A 25,951-nucleotide genomic window follows, 5' to 3' on the forward strand; every position below is an offset into this window, starting at 1 on the left:
TGAGGAGGTGCAGAACCCACTCTACGTTGAATGGGTTGCTACGGATCAACAGGTCCTGGGATTCCTGCTCTCTTCTATCACTCCAAATATTTTGTCTCAGTTAACTGCTTGCAAAACTGCTGCTGAAGTATGGAGTGCTGTCGAGGCCATGTTCACCTCGATGTCACGAGCGCGCACCGTCAACACCAGGATCGCGCTCGCCACAATGAAGAAGGGCAATCTCTCCATGGCGGAATACGTTGCCAAGATGCGGTCTCTCGCTGATGAGATCGCGTCTGCTGGCAAGATCATCGACGACGACGAGCTGGTCTCCTACATTCTTGCCGGCCTTGATTACGACTACAATTCCATCGTCTCAGCCCTAGTCGCCAGGACTGAGCCGATCAGTGTGGGAGAGATGTTCTCCCAGCTGCTCTCGTTTGAGCAGCGCATGGATCTTCTCCAGCCTGATAGCCGCTCCTCGGCTAATTCCGCCAACCGGGGGCGCGGTGCATTGCGAGGCGCGCGAGGCAGAGGACGCTCGCGCGGGGGTGCTCCATCTCGCGGGCGTGGCCGAAGCAATGGGCAGCGCCAGCAGAATCAAGGCGCACAAAATAATCAGCAGCATGGGCCTGACAACAGACCTAGGTGTCAGGTTTGCAAGATAAAAGGACATACTGCTGATATATGTTGGTACAGATTTGACGAAGACTTTGTACCAGAAGAAAAATATGCAGGTGCAATGTCTACATCCTACGGAGTAGACACCAACTGGTACATGGATTCGGGCGCTACAGATAACATCACCAGCAACTTGGAGAAACTATCGATCCATGACAGGTACAAGGGCCACGATCAGATCCACACGGCAAGTGGGGCAGGTATGAAAATCAGTCATATTGGTCATTCTACTGTTACAACCCCTAGTCGTGATCTTCATCTCAATAATGTTTTATATGTCCCCAAGGCCAACAAAAATCTTGTTTCAGTTCATCGCCTCACATCTGATAATTCTATCTTTATAGAATTTCACCCTGATTCTTTCTTGATTAAGGATCAGGCAACGAAGAAAACTCTGCTTAGGGGACGCTGTGATCGTGGGCTCTATCCTCTCCCTGCTAGGCGCACAATAAAGCAAGCCTATGGATCTACAAAAATTTCTTTTGACAGATGGCATTCTCGTCTAGGTCATCCGGCTGCTCCGCTTGTGGAGAAAGTCATTAGCCAATTTAATCTTCCTGTTTTAGCAGATTCAAATAAACATTCGGTGTGTGATGCATGTCAAAAGGCCAAGAGCCGTCAGTTACCTTTTCCTCATTCCAGCACTATTTCCCAGCATCCTTTAGAAATTATTTATTCTGATGTGTGGGGCCCTGCGCCCAAATCAATTGGTGGACACAAATACTATGTGAGTTTCATTGATGATTATAGTAAGTTCACTTGGATTTACCTCCTTAAATTCAAATCTGAGGTTTTTACCAAATTTCGAGAATTTCAGTCTCTTGTTGAGCGCTTATTTAATCGTAAGATTATAACTATGCAGACCGACTGGGGGGGTGAATATCAAAAACTGCATCCCTTTTTCGCCCAAGTAGGCATCACACACCATATCTCCTGCCCGCATACACATCAGCAGAACGGGGCAGCCGAACGCAAGCATCGCCATATTGTTGAGGTTGGTCTAGCTCTTCTTGCTCATGCCAACATGCCGCTAAAATTTTGGCCTGATGCTTTTCTTTCCGCCACACATTTGATAAATAGAACACCTAGTAAATTACTATCATATGACACGCCCCTCTTTCGACTGTTCAACCAACAGCCAGATTATTCCTCTCTTCATGTCTTTGGATGCGCCTGTTGGCCCAATCTACGACCCTACAATACCCATAAACTCCAATTCCGCTCCAAGCAATGCACTTTCTTAGGATACAGTCTGTTTCATAAAGGATTTAAGTGCCTGGATCCTGATTCTGGAAGGGTTTATATTTCTCGCGATGTAACTTTTGATGAATCTCTATTTCCCTTTCAATTTCTTGGTCCTAATGCTGGTCGTCGGTTTCACGATGAAATTAACCTTCTACCAACCTATTTGTTAAATCCGACTAGTGGGGTTCGTAGCATAAGTGATCATGTGGCTGATTCTTCAATTAATCCTGCTAATAATGATTTCCCAGCGCATCAAGTCATGCAGGAATTGCCGTCATTGCAAACAGAGATGCCTAGTGCTTCTTCTGGCGGAGCTGACCCCCAAGGTGATTCACCTGCGCCTCCAACGACTTCCGCAGGTGTATCTGTCCAGGAGTCTGAGCCCAGCATATCGTCCCATGACACATCGCTTGGACCAACGGCCACCTCTCCGATGCATGCGGGTGATTCTGTGTCCGGTGCACCTGACACGAGGGCGCTCGATCAGGATCCTCCGGCGGCTGTACTCATGCCGGGATCTTCTACGGCACCTTCGGCTGGGGGCGAGCTATATCAAAGGCCGAAGACCCGTTTACAAAGTGGTATTCGCCAGGAGAAGCGCTACACCGATGGTACGGTTAGATATTCTTTCTTGACATCTACTGGTGAGCCACAAAACTTATCAGAAGCATTAGAGGATAATAATTGGAAACAGGCAATGGATGCTGAATATGATGCGTTAATGAAAAATAAAACATGGCATTTGGTTCCTCCCCGGAAAGGGCGTAATATTATTGACTGCAAGTGGGTATATAAAATCAAATGTAAACAAGATGGCAGCTTAGATAGATACAAGGCTCGGTTGGTTGCAAAAGGTTTTAAGCAACGATATGGTATTGATTATGAAGATACTTTCAGCCCTGTTGTTAAAGCTGCTACTATTCGAGTTGTTCTCTCTATTGCTGTGTCCAGGGGTTGGACTATTAGTCAATTGGATGTTCACAATGCTTTCTTGCATGGGCTTCTTGAAGAAGATGTCTATATGAAGCAGCCTCCTGGGTACGAGGACAATTCCAGAAGAAACTATGTCTGCAAGTTAGATAAAGCTCTATATGGATTGAAGCAGGCGCCTAGAGCATGGTTCTCAAGGTTAAGTAAGAAACTTTATGCCCTTGGTTTTAAAGGATCCAAAGCCGATACTTCTTTATTCTATTACAGCAAGCGTGACATCATTATGTTCATGTTAATTTATGTTGATGACATAATTGTGGTTAGTTCGAAACAAGAGGCAGTGGCCGCATTACTTCAGGATCTCCATAATGATTTTCCATTAAAAGATTTAGGTGACTTACATTACTTCCTCGGTATCGAAGTTGCCAAAACTAAGCATGGAATTATTCTGACACAAGAAAAATATGTAAATGATCTGTTGAAGAGAGCAAATATGGCAGATTGCAAGCCAGTAAGCACACCTCTATCCACTAGTGAGAAACTCTCAATTTATGAAGGAGATCCGCTCGGTCCTATAGATGCATCAAGATACAGGAGTATTGTAGGAGCCTTACAGTATCTTACACTGACAAGACCTGACATTGCTTTCTCAGTAAATAAGGTTTGTCAATTTCTTCATGCACCAACAACAGTACATTGGGCGGCTGTTAAAAGAATACTGAGATATCTCAAGTCATGTGCAAAGCTTGGTCTAAAGATAAACAAGTCATTTTCTTTCTTGGTAAGTGCATATTCAGATGCTGATTGGGCAGGCTGTCCCGATGACACAGGATCAACAGGTGGCTTTGCAGTATTTCTAGGAAATAATCTTGTATCATGGCATGCAAAGAAACAGGCTACAGTGTCACACCCGGTTTAGAAAAGGTAACCGAATGCATCCCATATGTGCGCCAGGATCAAGTTCCGCACATACAGTAGACGTCACAAGCGAATATCCGAACAATGCATTAACGAATAAGGGTATAACAGCACTTTATTACATGACCGACAGTCTTAACCTTAAGCGAAATAAACAGACGTCGATAAAAAAAAAAAAAAAAACAGCGGACTTCAACTTCACAGGCAGTTGACTGGGAGACACTCGCCTAGAAATCTCCAATATCCTCGGGAAACTCCGGAAAGTTGTCTTGTTCTGAGCAGCATTGGTTTTAATAAAGCAAGCGTGAGTACACTTATGGTTGGTACTCAGCAAGTGGAGTAAATTATATGACATGCAAGGCCAAATCAAGGATAAGCTGACATGGTTTGACTGCGATAAGCATTTTAGTTGGTCCAGTTTTATTTAGCAAGCATTAACTAGGTTTAAGTTTATACCAACCCTTATATATAAAACTGAGTAAAATCAACATCAAACAATAAAGAACAACAGCTTAAGTCATCTTCATGTTCAATTATCATGTGAGGGTCCAAGCCGCTCTTAACCGTGAGCACGGCTGATATATCAGTTTTCACTCTGCAGAGGTTGTACACTTTACCCACAGCTCGTGTTTCCCTTGATGCCCGGGTTTGCAAGGCCCTTAAACACTTCCGAGGTGAGTGGCAGGGATTCACTACGAGGCCTTTACAAAGATTCCCTAACTTATGACAATCCGCTAAGGTTTCAAGTCAAAGCGGTCATAACTCCTCCTAATGAGGTGGACGCCTTACCCAGGATCATATCACACCCTCAAGAGGACCGAGCTATACCCCGACGATGCAACCCCTCTTGCCCTTGCGGTAAGATCATCATAAGCCAAAGTTTCTAATTAATTAGCCAAGACCAGAGCCATATAGTACTGTGGTTGTACTGTTTTCCTGGGTGGTTCTCCATGTTCCAATTCATTCGATAAGCTTGTTTGATTGCCATAACAATATTCCAAAGGACATGAGAGATATAGGAGGTAACATGCTTTCCAAACATCCCAAAAACTACTATTAAGCAACTAGCGTAGCTATAACATAAATAAAACAACCCAGGTTTAAGCAAGGAAGTTGAATAAAGTCTAGTCATATCCTTAATTGGGTTCCATCATATTCTAGACACATGCATGCATAAAAGTAAAGGTGTAATTGTGATATTAATAGGACTGAAAACATGATCAAGGACCACTTGCCTTCGTTAGCAAACTGCTGCTGCTCAGGAAATTCTTCAAAGTCTTGTCCCTGCGGATCCTCGAACTGCGCACCGTCTAACGTCGCACACAAGCACATACAAACAAGCAAACAAAATAAAATAAGAACAGTACACCAATCATGAAAACAGAACAAAATAATATTTTAAAAACATTGCATAAGTCGTAAGGATCGCGTGAGCGCAAGAATCGTTGAAATCGGAGTTAAAACGGAGAAGTTAGGGCTAAAACGGGATTCCAGGGGCTTATCTGTGAAGATTTAGATCTAAAAGGACCTAAAACAGAGAAACCAGAGGCTAGATCGTAAATAAACCCTAGACAGAGGGGTTAGAACGCAAAACTAACAGGTCTAGGACGGCGGGTTCTATTTTGGAAAACCACAGGGGTCTAAACAGAAGAATTTGGACCAAAACGCGAATACTTTTGAATTGGGCAGGACGGCGGGTTGATTTCGGAAAAACTGAAGGGCTCTTTTGCAAAATTTCCTCGGTTGACCGGTACGCGGTTTGATTGACTCGCGGCTGGATCTGATCTGGGCCATCGGATTCCGATCGGACGGCGGGGAAACGCGCTGGCGGGGGGGGGACGGCTCGGGAGCGGCGGCGGGGCGCCGGCGGCGAGCTGGAGGCGGCGGCGGCTCGCCGGGGAAACGCGAAATGGCGTCCCCGGCCTCGGTTTCGAACGAGATTTGGACGGGGAGGTAGAGGGGGACGAGGGGAACTGCTTTAGGGTGAAGAGAGGGAGAGGCGGCGGCCGGAGGCGGCTACCGGCGGCGAGAGGCGGCGCGGTTCGGGCGGCGAAGCCGGGCGGACGCGGGAAAGCCGGGGAGGGGGAGAGGAAGAGCGGGCGGTGAACCTCACCACCACGCGGTGCTTCGGGGGCGGTCAACAAACGGCGGGCGGCAGCGGATCGACGGGGCGGCGGCGACCCGAGGCGAGAGCGGCACAGCGGCGGCGGGCGGCTAGGGTTTGGGGGGGGCCCGGGGTGCGGCGGCTTTTAAAGGGCGGCCGAGGGTCGCCTGGGCATGCGGGCCCGAGGCGGGGACGGCGCGGGGGGCGCGGAGGCGAGCCGGACTCGAACCCGAGTCCGGTGCGGCGGGGAAGACGGGACTGACAGGCGGGCCCCGCCTGTCAGCGCCGGAGAGAGGGAGAGAAGGAGAGGGACGCGGGGGAGGAAGCGGGCTGGGCCGGGGGGTTTGGCGGCCTGCGCGAGGGGGAGGGAGAAGAGAGAAGGGAGGCCGCGTGGGCCGGCCAGGAGGGAAGCGGGCCGCGCTGCAAGGGAGAGGAGGGAGAGGAAAAGGGACTGCGGGCCGGGCTGCAGAGGGGAAAGAGGAGAGGAAGGAGAGAGGGGTGGCCAGCCGGGCTGGGCTGGGCCCAAGGGGAGAAAAGGAGAGGGAAAAGAGAAGATCAAACAAAATCAAAAGGACTTTTGAATTTGAACTGAAATTTGAACTCAATTTTAATCCAACTAAACCACAACCAAATAAAGCAATGCAAAGAGCATGAATGCACATGACATATATATTTTTCCTATATTTATTTTTATACCTTAAGAAAATTTGTTCATCAAAAACCCAATGACTCCATAACCCATCCTTTTTATTAAATTTTGCACTTTGTAAAATTTAGGGTGTTACAAACCTACCCTCCTTAACAGGAATCTCGCCCTCGAGATTCGGCTGGGCTAGCAAAGAGCTGAGGAAAATCTGACTGTAACTCATCCTCTCGTTCCCAGGTAGCCTCATCCTCTGAATGGTGACTCCACTGAACCCTGCACATTCGGATCCTCTTACTCCGGGTAATTCTCTCTGCCGTATCCAGTATTTTGATCGGGTGCTCCTCATAAGTCAAGTCCTCCTGCACATCCAGTTTCTCCAGTGGCAACTGCTCCTCGGGTACCCTCAAGCATTTCTTCAACTGAGAGATATGAAACACATTGTGCACATCTGACAACCGTGCAGGTAACTCTAGTTGGTAAGCCACCTCGCCTTTCCGCTCTAGAATCTTGAACGGACCAATGTAACGAGGCGACAATTTCCCCTTGACCTTGAATCTGCGCAACCCTCTAATTGGTGACACCTTCAGATATACGTAGTCACCTTCTTCGAAGGTCAACTCCCGTCGTCGAGTATCTGCATAGCTTTTCTGTCTTGACTGAGCCACCTTCAAGTTCTCACGAACAACCTGTACCTGCCTTTCAGCCTCTTTAATGATCTCAGGCCCGAACAGCTGACTTTCACCTGTCTCACTCCAATACAACGGAGTCCTGCACTTCCTGCCATACAGTGCCTCGAACGGCGCCATCTTTAAACTGGCCTGATAACTGTTATTATAGGAGAACTCTGCGAACGGCAAACTCTTGTCCCAACTGCCTCCATGTTTCAGTGCACAGGCTCGGAGCATATCCTCTAACACCTGATTTGTCCTCTCGGTCTGCCCATCAGTCTGCGGATGATAAGCGGAGCTGAAGTTCAACTTCGTATCCATTGACTCATGCAGCTTTTGCCAGAATCGAGATGTAAACTGAGTACCCCTGTCTGACACTATCTTCTTAGGTACTCCATGCAAGCACACAATTCGCGAGATGTACAATTCCGCCAGTCGTGCACCTGTATATGTAGTCTTTACCGGTATAAAGTGAGCTACCTTGGTCAGTCGATCCACTATGACCCATATCGAATCATAACCATCTCGTGTTCGTGGCAACCCCACAATGAAATCCATACCGATTTCTTCCCATTTCCACTCCGGTACCTTCAAAGGTTGTAACAATCCGGCCGGTCTCTGATGTTCTGCCTTAACTCTCTGACACACATCACATAATGCCACGTGAGCTGCAACGTCACGTTTCATGCCATACCACCAATATCTTTCCTTCAAATCCTGATACATCTTAGTACTGCCAGGATGGATAGAATAAGCTGAGTCATGAGCTTCCTGCAGAATTTTCTCTCGGAGGTGGTCCACATCTGGTACACATATCCTCTTTCTGAACCATACTGTCCCATGTTCATCTTCAGTAAAATCTGGTGCCTTGCCTGCTTCTATCATTCCTTTTATCTCCTGTATCTTAGAGTCCTCAAGCTGACCCTTCCGTATGTCTTGGTCGAGGGTCGGCTCAACCTCTATAGTGACTCCCTCCGTATGAGCGACGAACCCCAGGTTGAGTCGTTCAAATTCCTTGTACAACTCCCGAGGCATCTGGCTAATCATCATCGCGTTCACATAGCTCTTGCGACTCAAGGCATCCGCAACCACATTTGCCTTCCCGGGATGGTAGTGTATCTCCAGGTCATAATCCTTGATAAGTTCTAACCATCTGCGCTGCCTTAAATTGAGATCATTCTGAGTGAAAATGTACTTCAAACTCTTATGATCGGTGTATATCTGGCATCGGTGACCCAACAAGTAGTGCCTCCAAATCTTCAGAGCATGTACCACTGCTGCCAACTCCAGATCGTGCGTGGGGTAGTTCTGCTCATGCTTTCTCAATTGACGGGATGCATATGCAATCACGTGTCCCTCTTGCATCAATACACAACCGAGACCCTGCTTAGATGCGTCACAGTAGATATCGAAACTTTTGTAAATATCCGGCATAGCCAACACCGGTGCAGTTGTCAACCTCTTTTTCAGCTCCTCGAAACTGTCCTGACATGCCGCAGACCATATAAATTTCTTGTCCTTCTCTAGCAGTGACGTAAGGGGTTTCACTATCTTAGAGAAGCCTTCAATAAACCTCCTGTAATATCCCGCAAGTCCTAGGAAACTCCGGATTTCCGAAACTGTCGTGGGTGGCTCCCACTTCAACACATCTTTTACTTTCCCTGGATCCACTGCAATACCTCCGCCGGTAATGACATGACCCAGAAATGAGACCTCATTAAGCCAAAATTCACACTTGCTGAGCTTAGCATACAACTGATTATCCCGGAGCTTCTGCATGACGAGTCTCAGGTGCTCCTCATGTTCCTCCTCATCCTTGGAGTATACCAGAATATCATCAATGAACACCACCACAAACTTGTCGAGGTACTCCATGAACACTTTGTTCATCAGGTACATAAAGTAAGCTGGAGCATTAGTCAACCCGAACGACATCACCGTATACTCATATAACCCATACCTGGTAGTGAATGCGGTCTTGGCAATATCTGAAGGTCGTATCCTCAGCTGATGATAACCTGACCTCAAGTCAATCTTTGAGAATACCTTGGCTCCCCTCAACTGATCAAACAAGTCTTCTATACGCGGCAATGGATACTTGTTCTTGATAGTCACCTCATTCAAGGCCCTGTAGTCAACACACATCCGCTGTGTACCATCTTTCTTTTCAACGAATATCACAGGTGCTCCCCAAGGTGACGAACTAGGACGAATGTACCCCTTACCTAGCAATTCTTTCAGTTGTTTCTTAAGTTCCTCTAATTCACCAACTGCCATTCTATATGGCCTCTTAGCAATAGGTGCAGTACCAGGTAAAAGATCTATAATAAATTCAATATCACGTTCAGGTGGCATACCTGGCAAATCATCCGGGAAGACATCCGGGTACTCACTGACAACTCTGATATCCTCCATCGAACTTGCCTTCAACTGATTCACGGCACAATCTGCTGCCGTCGGTAGGGTTGCAACAAACTCGAATCTTTCACCTTCTGGGCTAGTGAGAAGTACTGACCTCTTGGCGCACTGAATTACTGCATCAACCTTGCTCAGCCATCCCATTCCGAGTATGACATCGATCCCCTCGGAATCCAGCACCACAAAGTTTGCACGAAACTCTCTGCCCATCATTCTGAAATTGACCCCAAGACACTGATACATGGCCCTCATATTTCCCCCAGGTGAGCTAACTAGCATGTGGTTTGACATAGAATGCACGGGAATGCCATGTTTTGCAACAAACTGAGCGGAAATAAAAGAATGCGATGCGCCGGAATCAAACAAAACTGATGCAGGGGCAGAGTTGACTAGGAACATACCGAACACAACGTCCTGAGCTTCCTGAGCGGTCTCCGCAGCGACATGATTCACGCGCCCGCGGACGTAGTTCTGCTGACCCTTGTTGCTCTGGGGCGTCTGCGTGTTGTTTCGGGGCTGTTGCTGCTGCTGCGGTGTCTGCCTCTGTCCGCTGTTGTTAAACTGGCCTGGGGTGTTCTGGCCATTTCCCTTGGGACAACGGTTTGCATAGTGTCCCGCTTCACCACATCTGTAGCAAGTATTACCACCGGCGGGAGCGGTGGCATTGTTTCTCATCGGTGTGCCTGTAGGGGTGCCCTGGCGATTCTGCTGAAAGTTGGAACGCTGCACTGACTGACTGGCTTGTTGAGCTTGCTGCTGCTGCCCCTGTTGGTTGAAGCGCGGGTACTGACTCTGCCCGAAATTGACATTCTGTCCCCCTGAGCGGAAAGGTGTTCCCTGCGGGGCGTTGAAGCGAGGACGTGCATTACTGCTGAACTGCGTCGATGACTCGTACTTCCTTTTCTGCTCACCCATCTCCTTGCGAGCATACTCCACCATGATGGCTTTATCCACCATTTTCTGGAAACTGTCGAAAGTATGCACCATTAGTTGATATTTGATAGGACCAATCAGACCTTCCCTGAAGTGGTCCTGCTTCTCCTCATCATCTGCGACATCTGCAGGGGCGTAACGAGACAGTTGGATGAACTTGTCCCGATACTCACTCACGGACATTGCCCCTTGCTTCAAAGCAAGGAACTCCTGCTTCTTGAGCTTCATCAGGCCCTTGGGTATGTGCTGCTCCCTGAATTTGCTCCTGAACTCCTGCCAGCCGATAGCGTCGGGGTTGTCGTGAGCTGCTGTGTAAGCATCCCACCAATCCGCTGCGGTCCCTTCCAGTCTACCTGAAGCATAAAGAACCTTCTCCCTGTCGGTACACTGGGCGAGGTTGAGCATCTTCTCCACAGTCTTGATCCAGTCATCAGCTTGGAGTGGATCCGGTGAATGAGAAAATGTGGGAGGCTTGTGACTCATGAACTCCCTGTGCCTGTCCCTTGCTGGTGGTGGTGGAGGTGGTGGCGCTTGGTTCATCTGAGCTTGCATGTTGGCGATGGTGTTTGCCATGTTGGTCAGCAGCTCAGTCTGGGCGGCGAGAAACTGCTCCATTCCTGCAGGTGGCGTCTGGTGCGGTTGACTTGGTGGCGGGTTAGGGTTGGTGTTGTTGCGCACCCTCCGTCGCGGCGCTGCAGGTTGATCAACTCCTGATCCGGACCTGGTGTTCACCATCTGATTGGGTTAGAGAAAAGAGACTCATGAACTCAATCATGGAAAATGGATAGGAACAAGGGCAAGATAAAGATAGCAACGGAAGAAAAACAACCCCAAAATTTTACTGACTATATATCTGTATTAATAACTTGATATGGTTGTGGTCATCACTCCACAACCTATCGCAATCATTACAAAGATCCAACTCAAACATTGTCACAAAACCAAGCACACTTTCACATTAATCTAATTTAACACACTATTAAGATCGTTCGTACTAACGATTACAAAAAAATCTTAGAAAACTCCTATCCTAAAAGAAAATTTACTCCTATCTTAACTCCTAAATCTATCCTCTAGCGGTAAGTGGTGCGATAGCCAGGCTCTCCATAATGAATACGCTTGCGAGGGGGTGACTCCGGCAAATACTCCTTTGGTTCAATGTTGTCGCACTCCGGAGGTAACACTGGATCTCCTCTCAGCCGAGCCTCCAGAATTGCCTTCTCCCTGAGGGTCCTCATCAGTTTCTTCTTGACCTCCTGGATCTCTGCCCCGGCTGCATCTAGATCCGTGCTAAGAGCGGCGACCAGCTCCTGTGTAGTGTCCATGAGCAGACTTCCTTCCCCAGGGGGTGGAGCAGGAATCTGCGCACAAGTAGCTCCCCTCTTGCGTTGTGGAAATTGCTGAAACTCAGTGCCCTGGAGCTCTTCCTTGTAAGCGTAGCAAAGAAAGTAGAGTGCCCTCCTGGCAGCTTCACTAGTCCCTGCCTCCAAAGTCCTCCTGGGTACCTCGTCAATGTGCTTAGAGTATTCCACCCAACATCCAGGTCTCTCATCCGGAACACAAATCAACACAGACACCAACCATTCTTCTTCCTGCTGTGCATTCCTGAACAAGTGAGCCTCAAAATGTGGCTTCCGCGGAAAGCCAATCCTCTGCATGGCCCTCCAGAGAAGCGCGGGGATTGGACCCTCGGCAGATTCCAAGTGAAGTATCTGCTTCTCGTAGCGAGGCTCAGGTGGTGGTGGGTTTGTGGCAACAGCTGGTTCTGGATCATCATCTGGATCGTCGTCGTCATCTCTTGGTGCATCGGAATCGTCATCACCACACTCATCCTTGTCTCCATCTGCGGCACCTGAATCACCTCCATCCCCTCCTGCAGGGCCCTCATTGCTGCCACTTGAGACCTCTGGGTGGTCGTATGGCAACTCCATGGGCTCCTCCTCAGTGTCGGTGTCCACCCATCCTCCATTGGAATGGTCGTAGTGATGGTCATTCAGTGGGTCGGACACTTCCTGCGAGTGATGGATCGGATGTGGTGGCCCACGGGTGCTCTTACGGGCAGTCTGCCTGACTCTGACCATCTGCAACAGAAGTGAGGGCAACGCAAGATAGAAAACATTTAGAGGATAAGCTATGAGTGACCTTAAAGCAAGTTGGCATTTTTGCAAACATCAACACACTTGAGAGACAAGCATGTGTTCAAAGAGAAAAGGTAGGAGAATAACGATATAATCAAGGAAATAAGCAGTTTTCAAAAGCAAGAAGGCAGAAGCTTGGCTACTAAGCAAGATAAGACTTAAAATCCGACCATTACTAGCTAGGCTAACGTCCTACAGTCAACACGGCTCTGATACCACTTCTGTCACACCCGGTTTAGAAAAGGTAACCGAATGCATCCCATATGTGCGCCAGGATCAAGTTCCGCACATACAGTAGACGTCACAAGCGAATATCCGAACAATGCATTAACGAATAAGGGTATAACAGCACTTTATTACATGACCGACAGTCTTAACCTTAAGCGAAATAAACAGACGTCGATAAAAAAAAAAAAAACAGCGGACTTCAACTTCACAGGCAGTTGACTGGGAGACACTCGCCTAGAAATCTCCAATATCCTCGGGAAACTCCGGAAAGTTGTCTTGTTCTGAGCAGCATTGGTTTTAATAAAGCAAGCGTGAGTACACTTATGGTTGGTACTCAGCAAGTGGAGTAAATTATATGACATGCAAGGCCAAATCAAGGATAAGCTGACATGGTTTGACTGCGATAAGCATTTTAGTTGGTCCAGTTTTATTTAGCAAGCATTAACTAGGTTTAAGTTTATACCAACCCTTATATATAAAACTGAGTAAAATCAACATCAAACAATAAAGAACAACAGCTTAAGTCATCTTCATGTTCAATTATCATGTGAGGGTCCAAGCCGCTCTTAACCGTGAGCACGGCTGATATATCAGTTTTCACTCTGCAGAGGTTGTACACTTTACCCACAGCTCGTGTTTCCCTTGATGCCCGGGTTTGCAAGGCCCTTAAACACTTCCGAGGTGAGTGGCAGGGATTCACTACGAGGCCTTTACAAAGATTCCCTAACTTATGACAATCCGCTAAGGTTTCAAGTCAAAGCGGTCATAACTCCTCCTAATGAGGTGGACGCCTTACCCAGGATCATATCACACCCTCAAGAGGACCGAGCTATACCCCGACGATGCAACCCCTCTTGCCCTTGCGGTAAGATCATCATAAGCCAAAGTTTCTAATTAATTAGCCAAGACCAGAGCCATATAGTACTGTGGTTGTACTGTTTTCCTGGGTGGTTCTCCATGTTCCAATTCATTCGATAAGCTTGTTTGATTGCCATAACAATATTCCAAAGGACATGAGAGATATAGGAGGTAACATGCTTTCCAAACATCCCAAAAACTACTATTAAGCAACTAGCGTAGCTATAACATAAATAAAACAACCCAGGTTTAAGCAAGGAAGTTGAATAAAGTCTAGTCATATCCTTAATTGGGTTCCATCATATTCTAGACACATGCATGCATAAAAGTAAAGGTGTAATTGTGATATTAATAGGACTGAAAACATGATCAAGGACCACTTGCCTTCGTTAGCAAACTGCTGCTGCTCAGGAAATTCTTCAAAGTCTTGTCCCTGCGGATCCTCGAACTGCGCACCGTCTAACGTCGCACACAAGCACATACAAACAAGCAAACAAAATAAAATAAGAACAGTACACCAATCATGAAAACAGAACAAAATAATATTTTAAAAACATTGCATAAGTCGTAAGGATCGCGTGAGCGCAAGAATCGTTGAAATCGGAGTTAAAACGGAGAAGTTAGGGCTAAAACGGGATTCCAGGGGCTTATCTGTGAAGATTTAGATCTAAAAGGACCTAAAACAGAGAAACCAGAGGCTAGATCGTAAATAAACCCTAGACAGAGGGGTTAGAACGCAAAACTAACAGGTCTAGGACGGCGGGTTCTATTTTGGAAAACCACAGGGGTCTAAACAGAAGAATTTGGACCAAAACGCGAATACTTTTGAATTGGGCAGGACGGCGGGTTGATTTCGGAAAAACTGAAGGGCTCTTTTGCAAAATTTCCTCGGTTGACCGGTACGCGGTTTGATTGACTCGCGGCTGGATCTGATCTGGGCCATCGGATTCCGATCGGACGGCGGGGAAACGCGCTGGCGGGGGGGACGGCTCGGGAGCGGCGGCGGGGCGCCGGCGGCGAGCTGGAGGCGGCGGCGGCTCGCCGGGGAAACGCGAAATGGCGTCCCCGGCCTCGGTTTCGAACGAGATTTGGACGGGGAGGTAGAGGGGGACGAGGGGAACTGCTTTAGGGTGAAGAGAGGGAGAGGCGGCGGCCGGAGGCGGCTACCGGCGGCGAGAGGCGGCGCGGTTCGGGCGGCGGAGCCGGGCGGACGCGGGGAAGCCGGGGAGGGGGAGAGGAAGAGCGGGCGGTGAACCTCACCACCACGCGGTGCTTCGGGGGCGGTCAACAAACGGCGGGCGGCAGCGGATCGACGGGGCGGCGGCGACCCGAGGCGAGAGCGGCACAGCGGCGGCGGGCGGCTAGGGTTTGGGGGGGGCCCGGGGTGCGGCGGCTTTTAAAGGGCGGCCGAGGGTCGCCTGGGCATGCGGGCCCGAGGCGGGGACGGCGCGGGGGGCGCGGAGGCGAGCCGGACTCGAACCCGAGTCCGGTGCGGCGGGGAAGACGGGACTGACAGGCGGGCCCCGCCTGTCAGCGCCGGAGAGAGGGAGAGAAGGAGAGGGACGCGGGGGAGGAAGCGGGCTGGGCCGGGGGGTTTGGCGGCCTGCGCGAGGGGGAGGGAGAAGAGAGAAGGGAGGCCGCGTGGGCCGGCTAGGAGGGAAGCGGGCCGCGCTGCAAGGGAGAGGAGGGAGAGGAAAAGGGACTGCGGGCCGGGCTGCAGAGGGGAAAGAGGAGAGGAAGGAGAGAGGGGTGGCCAGCCGGGCTGGGCTGGGCCCAAGGGGAGAAAAGGAGAGGGAAAAGAGAAGATCAAACAAAATCAAAAGGACTTTTGAATTTGAACTGAAATTTGAACTCAATTTTAATCCAACTAAACCACAACCAAATAAAGCAATGCAAAGAGCATGAATGCACATGACATATATATTTTTCCTATATTTATTTTTATACCTTAAGAAAATTTGTTCATCAAAAACCCAATGACTCCATAACCCATCCTTTTTATTAAATTTTGCACTTTGTAAAATTTAGGGTGTTACATACAGTATCAAGGTCAAGTACTGAATCTGAGTACAAGGCATTGGCCAATGCAACTGCTGAGATTATTTGGATTCAGACTTTATTGAAAGAATTAAAGGTATCCAGTCCGCCTGTTGCACGGTTGTGGTGTGATAACATGGGGGCCAAATATCTTGCATCAAATCCTGTGTTCCATGCTAGAACTAAACACATTGAAGTTGATTTTCACTTTGTCAGAGAACGGGTAAACAGTAAATTACTTCAAATTGATTTTGTTCCTTCTGAAGATCAAGTGGCAGATGGTTTCACCAAAGCTTTAAGTGTACGAAAGTTGGAGAATTTCAAGTACCATCTCAACTTAGGAAAGTTGTGATTGAGGGGGAGTATTAGATGAATCTGTAACATATGTATCTAGAAGGTTCTTGACTATAGATAGAATACAAATCTTCTGTAATTAGGAAACCTTGTAAGCCACGCCAGGGGCTCTTCCTGTCTATATATAACACGCAGGCGGCACGAGGTCAAGTGCACGCTTCAAGCCCTCTGATTCTCTTACAGTGCCTTCACAGGGAGAGGGGGAGGGGGAACCACGGGACAGATGAGAGACAGTGAGTGACAGATCATCCGTGATCCACTAGCTGACTCTGTTAATCTCCGTTGGACTCCGTTAGATTTCTTAGCTGAATCTCCACCACTGCTTTTCCATCGGACGCCAAGCATATGGGTGGGCACCGGTCCATGTGCGCACAGAATCCACTAGCAAAAAATGCACCAAAATTTTAAGACTTCACAAGTAATGTGAGTTTCATTTCTTTAATTTTCGTAGTACAAGCTTCTATGTTAGATGGCGGCCAACGTTTACAGCATAGGCACACAAATCCATTCTGGACTCATGCACATGTGAGTTCTTAATTTTTTTTAAAAAAAATGTACACATAACCATAAAAGTTTTCTGAAATATATTAATCGTGAGCTTTAAAAAATTGAACTGCAAAAAACATCTAAATAGTTCTTCTTTTGTACAACTCACAGTTAATAATATTTTCATTTCCACAACTTTTTGCAGTAGAAGTTTGTATATTTGTAATTTTCAAATACAATCACAAAATTAAAACGAGTTTTGGAGACCTTGTTTTGCAGATCTGATCCTCTGGCTCCTGAAACAAAAGGGGGAGGAGCTCTTGCCGTCGTGTTGGTTAAGATGGAGGAGGAGAGAGGCTCGTTAACAACGTGTTCATATTACCACAGCCACACAATATGGTAGCAAGTAGCATGAAGGTATTTTCAGGCGTGAGACCAATCATGCAACGCGAGCCACATATTTCCAAGTCGAAAATTCTTTGATCGATCCAGAGGATGAAATGTCACATCTAAACCGATCTGTTGTTCATGACGTTGCAAACTGACCCTGCAACATAAAGATCATCTAATGCAACATCTCAAATTGCCTGTTGGGCTAAAAGGAAATTTCTACTGCAACAGATTCTCAGGACAACAAGGCTGCAACAGATCAAAACAATTGCAGAAACAAACTTATCCTGTTCCTGCAACATTCGGCCAAAGTTGTGCTACAAATCCACACAAATAGCGGCATACATTTTTAAAACTGTTGCAACATCATTCCGAAATGCATGAAACATGCATGTAAATACCCCGCAACATGACATCGAAGCTGCTATTTGTGTTGCACGTCGGATCCATAGCTTGTGCTCCTACCATTGTTGCTGTGTTATCCTGCACCTTGCCTCCCCCCTACCTCCTGCTCATCCAACACAGGAGCAACAAGGTGTGGCTCGGCGGCCGGCAACCATCACGCGGGGGGGAGCCAGCGTACGAGCAAGGATAAGCCTGGCGAGTAGCTGGACGCGTGGTGCTAGTATGGTCACGTGGCGTCGACGGCGAGAGCGGCGTCTGAAATTTTCCTCGCGTCGGACACCTGCAGTGAAGCATTACCGGGAAAAAAAGATCAAAATCGCCGTGGTTGCTCCGCAGCCACCCGTCCGAGCCGTACAGAAATCCATAAGCAATCAGCAAGGGAGATTCTTCTGCGTCGCGTTGATCGCTGTAACATGAGCAAAATCCATTCCTTTTCATCAGCAGCAGTGATCGGCAGAGCAGGAAGAGAGATGTCCCCGTACGCGCTCGCCGCCGCCGCCGTGCTCATCGTCTTCCTCTGCGCCGTCAAGAACCGCCGGAGCGGAAAGCTCCCGCCGTCGCCGCCGTCGCTGCCTCTGATCGGCCACCTACACCTCATCGGCCGCCTCGCGCACCGCTCCCTGCACGAGCTGCACCTCCGCTACGGCGGCGGCGCCTGCGGCCTCCTCTTCCTACAGCTCGGGCGCCGGCGGACGCTGGTGGTGTGCACGGCCGCGGCGGCCGCGGACCTGTTCAGGAACCACGACCTCGCCTTCGCCTCCCGCCCGCGCAGCGTGGCGGCGGACAGGATGATGTACGGGTGCAGGAACGTGTCGTTCGCGCCGTACGGCGAGGACTGGCGCCGGGGCAAGAAGGTCGCCGTGGTCCACCTCCTCTCCCCGCGCCGCGTGGCGTCGTTCGCGCCCGTGCGCGCAGCCGAAGCGGCCGCGCTCGTCGCGCGGGCCCGCCGCGCCGCGGAGGCGGGGGAGGCCGTGGAGCTGAGGGAGCTCCTGTACGGCTACACCAACGCGGTGGTCACCCGGGCGGCGACCGGGGCCGCGGGGGCGACGGCGGAGAGGTTGAAGCAGCTGATGGGGAACACCGCGGCGCTGGTGACGGGCTTCCAGCCGGAGGACGTGCTGCCCGACGCGCCGGCGAGGTTCGTGACGTGGGCGACGGGCCTTGACAAGAAGCTGGACGACATGGCCGAGGCCTGGGACAAGTTCCTGTCCGAGATAGTGGCCGCGCACGAGGAGAAGAGGGGCGGCTGTGCAGGGGAGGAGGAGGATGAGGACTTCTTGGACGTCCTGCTTCGGCTGAGGCGAGAAGGCGCCGACGGGCTCGAGCTCACAGACGATCGCATCAAAGCCACCATCAAGGTCAGCTTTCGCAGAAACGCTCTTGAAATTTCTCAACGAATGTCTAGTGATCTTGTTCTCCTGTTCCGTGTTCGATTCTTGCGTCTGCAGGACATGATCGCCGCCGCAACAGGGACGTCATCGGAAACGCTGGAATGGGCCATGGCAGAGCTCGTCGCCAACCCGCGGGTGATGGCCAAGCTCCAAGACGAGATCACGCGGGTCGCCGGCGCCGCCGCCGATGAGCTGGCCATCGCGGAAGCGGACCTGGACAAGATGGAATACCTGAAGGCAGTGTTCAAGGAGGTGCTCCGGCTCCACCCGCCGGCGCCGCTCCTGGTCCCGCACGAGTCGACGGCGCCCGCGGTGGTGCGGGGCTACGAGATCCCGGCCAGGACCGCGCTCTTCGTCAACGCGTGGGCGATCGGGCGGGACCCCGCGGCGTGGGACGCGCCGGAGGAGTTCCGGCCGGAGCGGTTCGTGGGCGGCGGCCCGGCGGCGGACTTCAGGGGGACGGACTACGAGCTCATCCCGTTCGGCGCCGGCCGGAGGATGTGCCCCGGCATCAACTTCGCTCTCCCGGTACTGGAGCTCGCGCTCGCCAGCATCCTGTGCCACTTCGACTGGGAGCTGCCCGCCGGCATGCGCCCGGCGGACCTCGATATGGGCGAGGCGCCGGGGCTGACGACGCCGCCGCGTGTTCCACTTGTCCTAGTCCCCAGGTGCAAGACGCTCGCTCGGCCTGCGAATTGAAGTAGGAATCGATGTGCATCCAACTCCATTCCGGCACTCCCCTCCATGGGAATTGGAAACCCTGGTTTGTGTGTGAAGTTGTAGTGGTGGATCAAAATTCTTCTTCTTATTCTGAGCTGCCGTGGGATCGAAATTCAACAGCACAGCGGACTCGCACAGTGAATCGTCGTCTCTCGTTGACCTGCTTTTGCTTGGAGTTGGAATGGGGCTGGACAATCCGGTCTTTTCACATGTCGCAATTTATTTTAGAGAAATGCGCATCATCATCATCATCATCAATTTACAATTAGCCAAAAAAATCACCACAATTACACTGTGGGGCCGGCAGGTACTAGCAAAGAAAAACATTGTCACAAGCTCAGGTTGCCCGTATGGATGTAGCAAGGAGGAAACATGTCATTCAGATGCCCACATGCAACTAAGTAGGAGGACTTTTGATGGGATCACCACACCAGTACAACTTATCAAACAAAACTGCATTCAAATTATTTGTGGGTCATGTAGAAGCAAAGATAGGAATGATTTTGGATATTCTTTTTGGAATGGCATGCATATGTAGTTAATTTATTTGTGGGATTAGTTTAGATTACTTTTAGTAATAATAGGAGCGAGTAGTTTAAATGCAAACTTAGCGGATAACTATAGACGAAGATTTATGGGGCTATATTAGACCTTTTTGTTTCATAATGGCAGGGTGGTACCTCTTTAGGAATGCTATAGACCTAAGACTATTATTATTTTAGAGTATATTTGAACTGTTAGTGATATGTTTCTGTCTTTTGTGTGAATTTTTGTGATTCTTTTTTGTTTTCTAGAGCTTATTGTGAGGATTAACGTGTTTAGTTCCAAAAGAAATCAACAATTAGCTATACTTAGATTCTTATGTATTACATATTTCAACGCTAGTCACTAGGTGTTTTACACAAAGGATGGTACTTCCTCTGTTCTAAATTATAGGTCATTTTAGTTTTCTAGACATATAAGTTTTGTTATGCGTCTAGATATAGTGTGTATCTAGATGAATAGTAAAAATATAAATCTAGAAAAGCTTAAATAATTTTTAATTTGGAAAATAATTTATAATTTGGAACAGAGGAACTACCATAAATACAAATGCTAGGTTCTAGTGGTCATTTGAAGTAAAGAATCCCTCTAACTTTCCTGCCTGTTTCTCCAACGCCGAAGCCCTTTTCGTGGTTTACTGCAAATGTTTTTTGTTCTCTGCTCGTTGCTGCTCTGCTTGCAGTCCAGTCCGACTCGGACTGTCCGAGGACTGATTTCCGCTGATTGTGCCGAGTCCGAGAACTAATTTCGGCTGTCTTGGGCCGAGTCCGAATCTAGATTGGGAGATTGTGGGCCATATATATATGGACACACCGAGACCTTCTTTGGTATGATGCCAAGCAGCGTAGCAACTATTCAGGCAAACATGGGCTTTTTCAAGGACCTGTTGTCACGCCATCTCCTTCGCAGGCCGGCGCCTTCTCTGCAACCTCCTCGCCGGGACAGCACCAGCGAAGCGCTTCCATGCTGCTGGGCTGCGGCGGCGGCCAGCGCCGACGCCTCAGCCTCGTACGACGGCGCCGAGGAGGAGGAGGAGGAGGAGGAGGAGGAGGAGGAGGAGGAGGTGTGGGATCGCATGCTCCCCCCGAACCACCCCCAGACCATCCGGGTGCAGCGCATCGCCGACCACCTCATCGCCGCCGCGTGTGACGACACGAACTACGGGCCGCGGAGGCTCTCGGCGAGGATCCGGCGCCCCTTCGACGGCATCCACTGGACCGTTGGCGTGGTCGACGCGGGGGGGTACGTCACCGGGTTCAGCACCGCGACCGGCGACATCGTGGTCTCCACGGGGCTCCTCTGGTGCCTGCGCCAGGACGACGCCGTCGCCGCGGTGCTCGGGCACGAGGTCGGGCACGTGATCGCGAGGCACAGCGAGAAGAGGGCGAGGAACTGGTTCCTGGCCGGCCTCCTCGCCAACTTCGCCGGGGAGCTTCTGCTCCTGCACGACGACGCGCCGCCGGAAGATCGTGCGGCGGCGCGGAGCGAGTGGCAGTCGCTCTTCATGCGGCCGTGCTACCGCAGCCAGGAGTACGAGGCGGATCGCCTCGGGCTCCTCCTGCTCGCCGCCGCGGGGTACGACCCGCGCGCGAGCCCGCCGATGTACAGGAAGCTCGGAGAGATGGGGGCAGACGCGGCGGCGGACGACGTGGACGCGACGCATCCTCCGAGCGCGAAGAGAGCTGAGCGCCTGTCGGAGGCCAAGGTCATGGACCAGGCGCTGGAGCTGCACAGAGAAGCAGCTCTGTACGGCAAGGGCGCCGCAGCTCGAGGTTCCTGGACTTGGATGACTCGAAAATTCTACGGAAATGCCGAATTTCATGTGCCTGTGCACGAGAAGACAAATTCAGGCACTTAAAACTTTCATTTTTGTATGACGAATTTTTATGAGATTTTACAAAATTTTGTGTCTAGTGTCACCCACGCCAACTTCCGCTGCAATGTACATCTATGGATGCACTGTGTGCATCATTTTAAAGTTTTTGAATATTTGTAAGCATGTTTTTTTTTTAGTAGTTTTCACGTTTCCAGGTTTCCACCCAATATCTTTCCTATATATCTTGGGCACCTCCCGAGGTGAAATTCTTCGAGCCAGCTGTTGATGTTCGGTGGGACGACTGGTGAAATAAAACATGTACCTTGCATCGAAAAGAAGTAAAACATGTACCGCAATGTATACCACGAGCCATATGGATCGTCGCATTACAGTTGAACTGCAGACTTTGAAAGTGTCGATTAATACTTGCAACTTGCAAGCGTCGGTCGAATATCAATCGAAACAGCTACACCTTTTCAAGAGAAAACAGGAATCTAGGTCCAGCAGAAACTTCTCTGCTGATGAAGTATTGCTACACACTTTTCACAAGACCGGTTCATAAGGGGATTTCCAGATGAGCTTACATACTGTATTCGACGGAATGTAATATGGTAGTAACGCACCGTGCCTTGATACTCCTGAAACTTGCTGGACCCTTTACAGAGATTAGTTTGTAAGGGACTATCCATATGAGCTTACAGACTACCATGAATTGTTCAAGAAATATTAGCAGCAACGTTGTGTATTGTTACTCCTGAAACTAGCAGTTATACTTGTGCTATCATCCCACCCTCAGTGCCCAAGCTAAATCCTGTCTTAACAGAGCTGCGAATCCCAGAAACTGAAAATGAAATTAGAGAAAAGTGTCAGTCAAATAGCCAAAACTGGGAATTGGGAAGCTGAGCACATTATTAGCACATTGCTACTACATGAAGTAGACCAAAAGAGTATGGAAATGTGTTTACATCCAAAAGTGCAACCAAACAATGTGACCTGTATGGTTGAAACATAAGGTAAACAGCTGCAGAGGAGATAATGAAATGCACCCAGCATGAAAAAATAACACTGGTTTTCAATTAACAGGTTCTGTGCCTATTAATGATACATTCAAGCAAATACGATCTTTACTAATTGTCAGCGATATCTCACTGAAACAGAACATCCTTCTAGAGAACTTTAGCTATGCATTCCCTATTCATTTAGCTCATTCCTGATCCAATGTGTGTACTTCAAGACTAGATGTTTATGACACAAAAGTATGAAAATTTTTACTATAGTGGCTCATGCAAACCATATCAAGCCATATTATCTACAGACAAACAGAAATTAAGCACATGTTTCATTACATTTGATATCATTGCCCGCCCATGATTGAACATCAAAATAAGAACACATTGAATCCTAAAGTTAACATAGCCATTATTGTATGATTATAGCAGTAAGAAAATTAGTTTCGATTCATTAGAGAAACAAGCAAACCAAAATTGGCTTTGACTAGGATAACCATGAAACTGTGAAAGCTTGCTACCATTTAGTTACTGATACACCTTGAGATTCACACAAATACGGTTAATTCCTATCTTGAGAAATGAAATAAAACATAGAAGTCCATTTATTGCCGTAACAATCTAATCAACCAGTTAGATCAAATAGTTTTGTATGAAGACTAAAGCGTTCTAGAAGAACAAATTCCTACCACCGCATCTACACTGCTACATCCATGTTTACAAAGCATGTCAAGAAACTGATCAGGGAAGCATGTCTTGACTTGCTCCTATGAATCAAATTACTTTCCAAAGCAAAAAAGTTTGTCGAGAATACTTGGAAGTACTAAGCTGTATGGCATAAACAGATATGAGATGCCGCAGAAACTATTAGAATTGTACACCAGACCTATGCAATAAAACCAAAATAGATTGCACATCACACAAGAACCCATTTATACAAAACAACCTTATGAACGATGTTAACTATAGATATAATCTTGAGAAACTAAGTTGATACACCTTGAGATTCAAACATATACAGGAGGTTGAGAAACCAAATAAAACAGATCAGTTCATTTTATTGCAGTAGCATCCACTTTAAAGATGAAACAAAACTTTCAGGGTTGATTTTAGTAACATGGTTTAGATACACCAGTCAGTTCAAATAGTATAGTATCGGGACTAAAGTGTGCCAGAGGAACAGTTACCCACTACAACACCTACAATGCTACATCCAGGTTTACAAAGCAAGTCAAGAAATTGAACAGGGAAGCATATAATGCCATCAAAGTCAGTTTACGTAGTCCCACATGTGTCAAATTACTAATTGTTTCTTTTCTCAAGGCAGCATCAATATAGTAAGCTGATATCACATAAACAGATAAGAAATGCCGCAGAACCTATCAGATTTCTGCACCAGATCTATGTAATAAACCCAAATTAGATTACACATTACACAACAACCCATTTCTACAAAACAGCCTTAACGATGTTACTTATTGATAAAACCTTAACTTGTGTAATAATGTGCATGACTGATCCAACAATAGATGCTTCAAGCAACAAATAAGATGCTAACAAGTAATGAACATGTCCATATCAATAAGATGCTGGTGTTATCAAAAGGGAAGAAAGGATGCACACCTTGAACCTGCCTTGTCAATGGGATCCAGTGGTTTCACGCCTCTCAGCACAGCTAGCCACAAATATTCGGATGATAAGAAGCGGACAAGTCACAAAGCAGTAGACAATAAACCCGAGGAAGAACACGGTTTCCAGAAGCAGGTAGCCAGCTCTCTTTGCCCACGATTCCTCTAGCATCAGCACGCCCAAGGCTACGATCATGAACACCACGACGAGAGACACGATAACGGCGCCAGGAACTGGATCCTGGTAGACGCGCACCGGCTGCGCCGCCGTGCCTCCACCCCCACCAACCTGTCACGAGCACACCAAAAGTCCAAAACCAGAACAATTGACCCAACCAGTGCTTGTTAGAAACCGCCCACGGGTAACGAATTGCATCAACAATTGGGCAGGGGTCGAAATCGTGCTACCTCTCGAGTCTCAGACCTGCGGCTCTCATGGCGCCAACACATGCCGAGGATGACGAGCACCACGGCGTGGAGGAAAACCCCGAGGAGCACCGAGGCGGCGAGGGCGATCTCCTTTGCGGAGGCCTCTTCGATGGAGCCCGCGCCGTAGCCCCACTCAGCGGCGATGAAGGCGGCGTTGGCGGCGCTGCTCATCCACGCGAAGCCGAAGAAGCCGAAGACGACGAACACGACGACGCAGTCGGCGAGGCGCCCAGCCGGCGCCGGGGCGGCCTCCCGCGGAGGCGGCGGCGGCGGCGCCTGGGGCGGAGCGGCGGACGACTCGACGCCCGCCATGGAAGCGCGGACCCTAGGCTCCGTTCGAGTGGATTGCGTGGGCGCGGCGGAAGCCGAGGAGCGGGGCTGGTGGGTTGGTGAGCTTGCCAGGTTGTGGGGAGGAAGAAGCTGAGGCGGCCCGGGGATCTTCTATGGCTTGTGTCTTGTGTGCCGTGTGTGTGTGCGCGCGCCGTGCTGCTGCTTCGGTTCAGTCATCAGCTAGGGAATTTAGTAGCCGCGCCAGGTTGATTGCACACATCTTCTTTTGTTTTTACCGAAAATTATTTCAATTCCCCGTAGAAATCAGGTAGAATCCCCGGGAAATTTACATTTGGTTTTTATAAAAAATAGTAGACAGTGTGTTGCAGTTTCTATCGGTATTTTCCACTACTGATACTCGATAGAAAAGACATAAGAAACACGCACTCGTTCGGAAGTGATCCCATACATGGAATATTCAGCGAAATAAACGTAGATCGGCTGATAAGATTTTTTTTATTGCGTAACATGTCCACGGGTCCTAGTGCTCATATTTTTCTATATTTATTCTAAAATTTAATCGATATTATTTTTTCAAAATTGCTTGCGTGTATTTATAAAGTGAGTGTGCGTGGGCGTATGTGAGCGTTTGTGTATATACTGTATTTTGTAAAAAAAATACACATGGGATATTCAATCTGAGATATTCTTCTATCAAACTATGAAATT

At 48.7% G+C, this 25,951-nt stretch overlaps 3 protein-coding genes and 1 non-coding gene across 4 annotated transcripts; 3 read left to right on the forward strand and 1 right to left on the reverse strand.

Moving 5' to 3' along the window:
* Positions 1-286: 286 nt before the first annotated feature.
* LOC112898650 lies at positions 287-425 on the forward strand. The gene has a single exon (XR_003229911.1). It is a non-coding gene; the product is annotated as a small nucleolar RNA Z247 (small nucleolar RNA).
* Positions 426-17,544: 17,119 nt separating this feature from the next.
* On the forward strand, positions 17,545-19,692 carry LOC112896189 (cytochrome P450 71A1-like). Its single transcript, XM_025964108.1, has 2 exons — positions 17,545-18,776; positions 18,867-19,692. Exons 1-2 carry the CDS (start codon positions 17,832-17,834, stop codon positions 19,506-19,508), a joined length of 1,587 nt encoding a protein of 528 aa, XP_025819893.1. The 5' UTR covers positions 17,545-17,831; the 3' UTR covers positions 19,509-19,692.
* An 875-nt stretch (positions 19,693-20,567) lies between these two features.
* On the forward strand, positions 20,568-21,992 carry LOC112897882 (mitochondrial metalloendopeptidase OMA1-like). The gene is made up of 2 exons (XM_025966279.1): positions 20,568-20,899; positions 20,982-21,992. The coding sequence occupies exon 2, from the start codon at positions 21,148-21,150 to the stop codon at positions 21,928-21,930; it is 783 nt and encodes a 260-aa protein (XP_025822064.1). The 5' UTR covers positions 20,568-20,899; positions 20,982-21,147; the 3' UTR covers positions 21,931-21,992.
* A 351-nt stretch (positions 21,993-22,343) lies between these two features.
* Positions 22,344-25,528, reverse strand: LOC112897735. The gene is made up of 3 exons (XM_025966129.1): positions 24,932-25,528; positions 24,519-24,812; positions 22,344-22,729 (listed from the first exon to the last, which is right to left on the reverse strand). Exons 1-2 carry the CDS (start codon positions 25,262-25,264, stop codon positions 24,534-24,536), a joined length of 612 nt encoding a protein of 203 aa, XP_025821914.1. The 5' UTR covers positions 25,265-25,528; the 3' UTR covers positions 22,344-22,729; positions 24,519-24,533.
* Between the last annotated feature and the right edge of the window lie 423 nt (positions 25,529-25,951).

The sequence above is a fragment of the Panicum hallii genome, chromosome 6 (assembly GCF_002211085.1).
Source record: "Panicum hallii strain FIL2 chromosome 6, PHallii_v3.1, whole genome shotgun sequence".
NCBI lineage: Eukaryota > Viridiplantae > Streptophyta > Magnoliopsida > Poales > Poaceae > Panicum > Panicum hallii.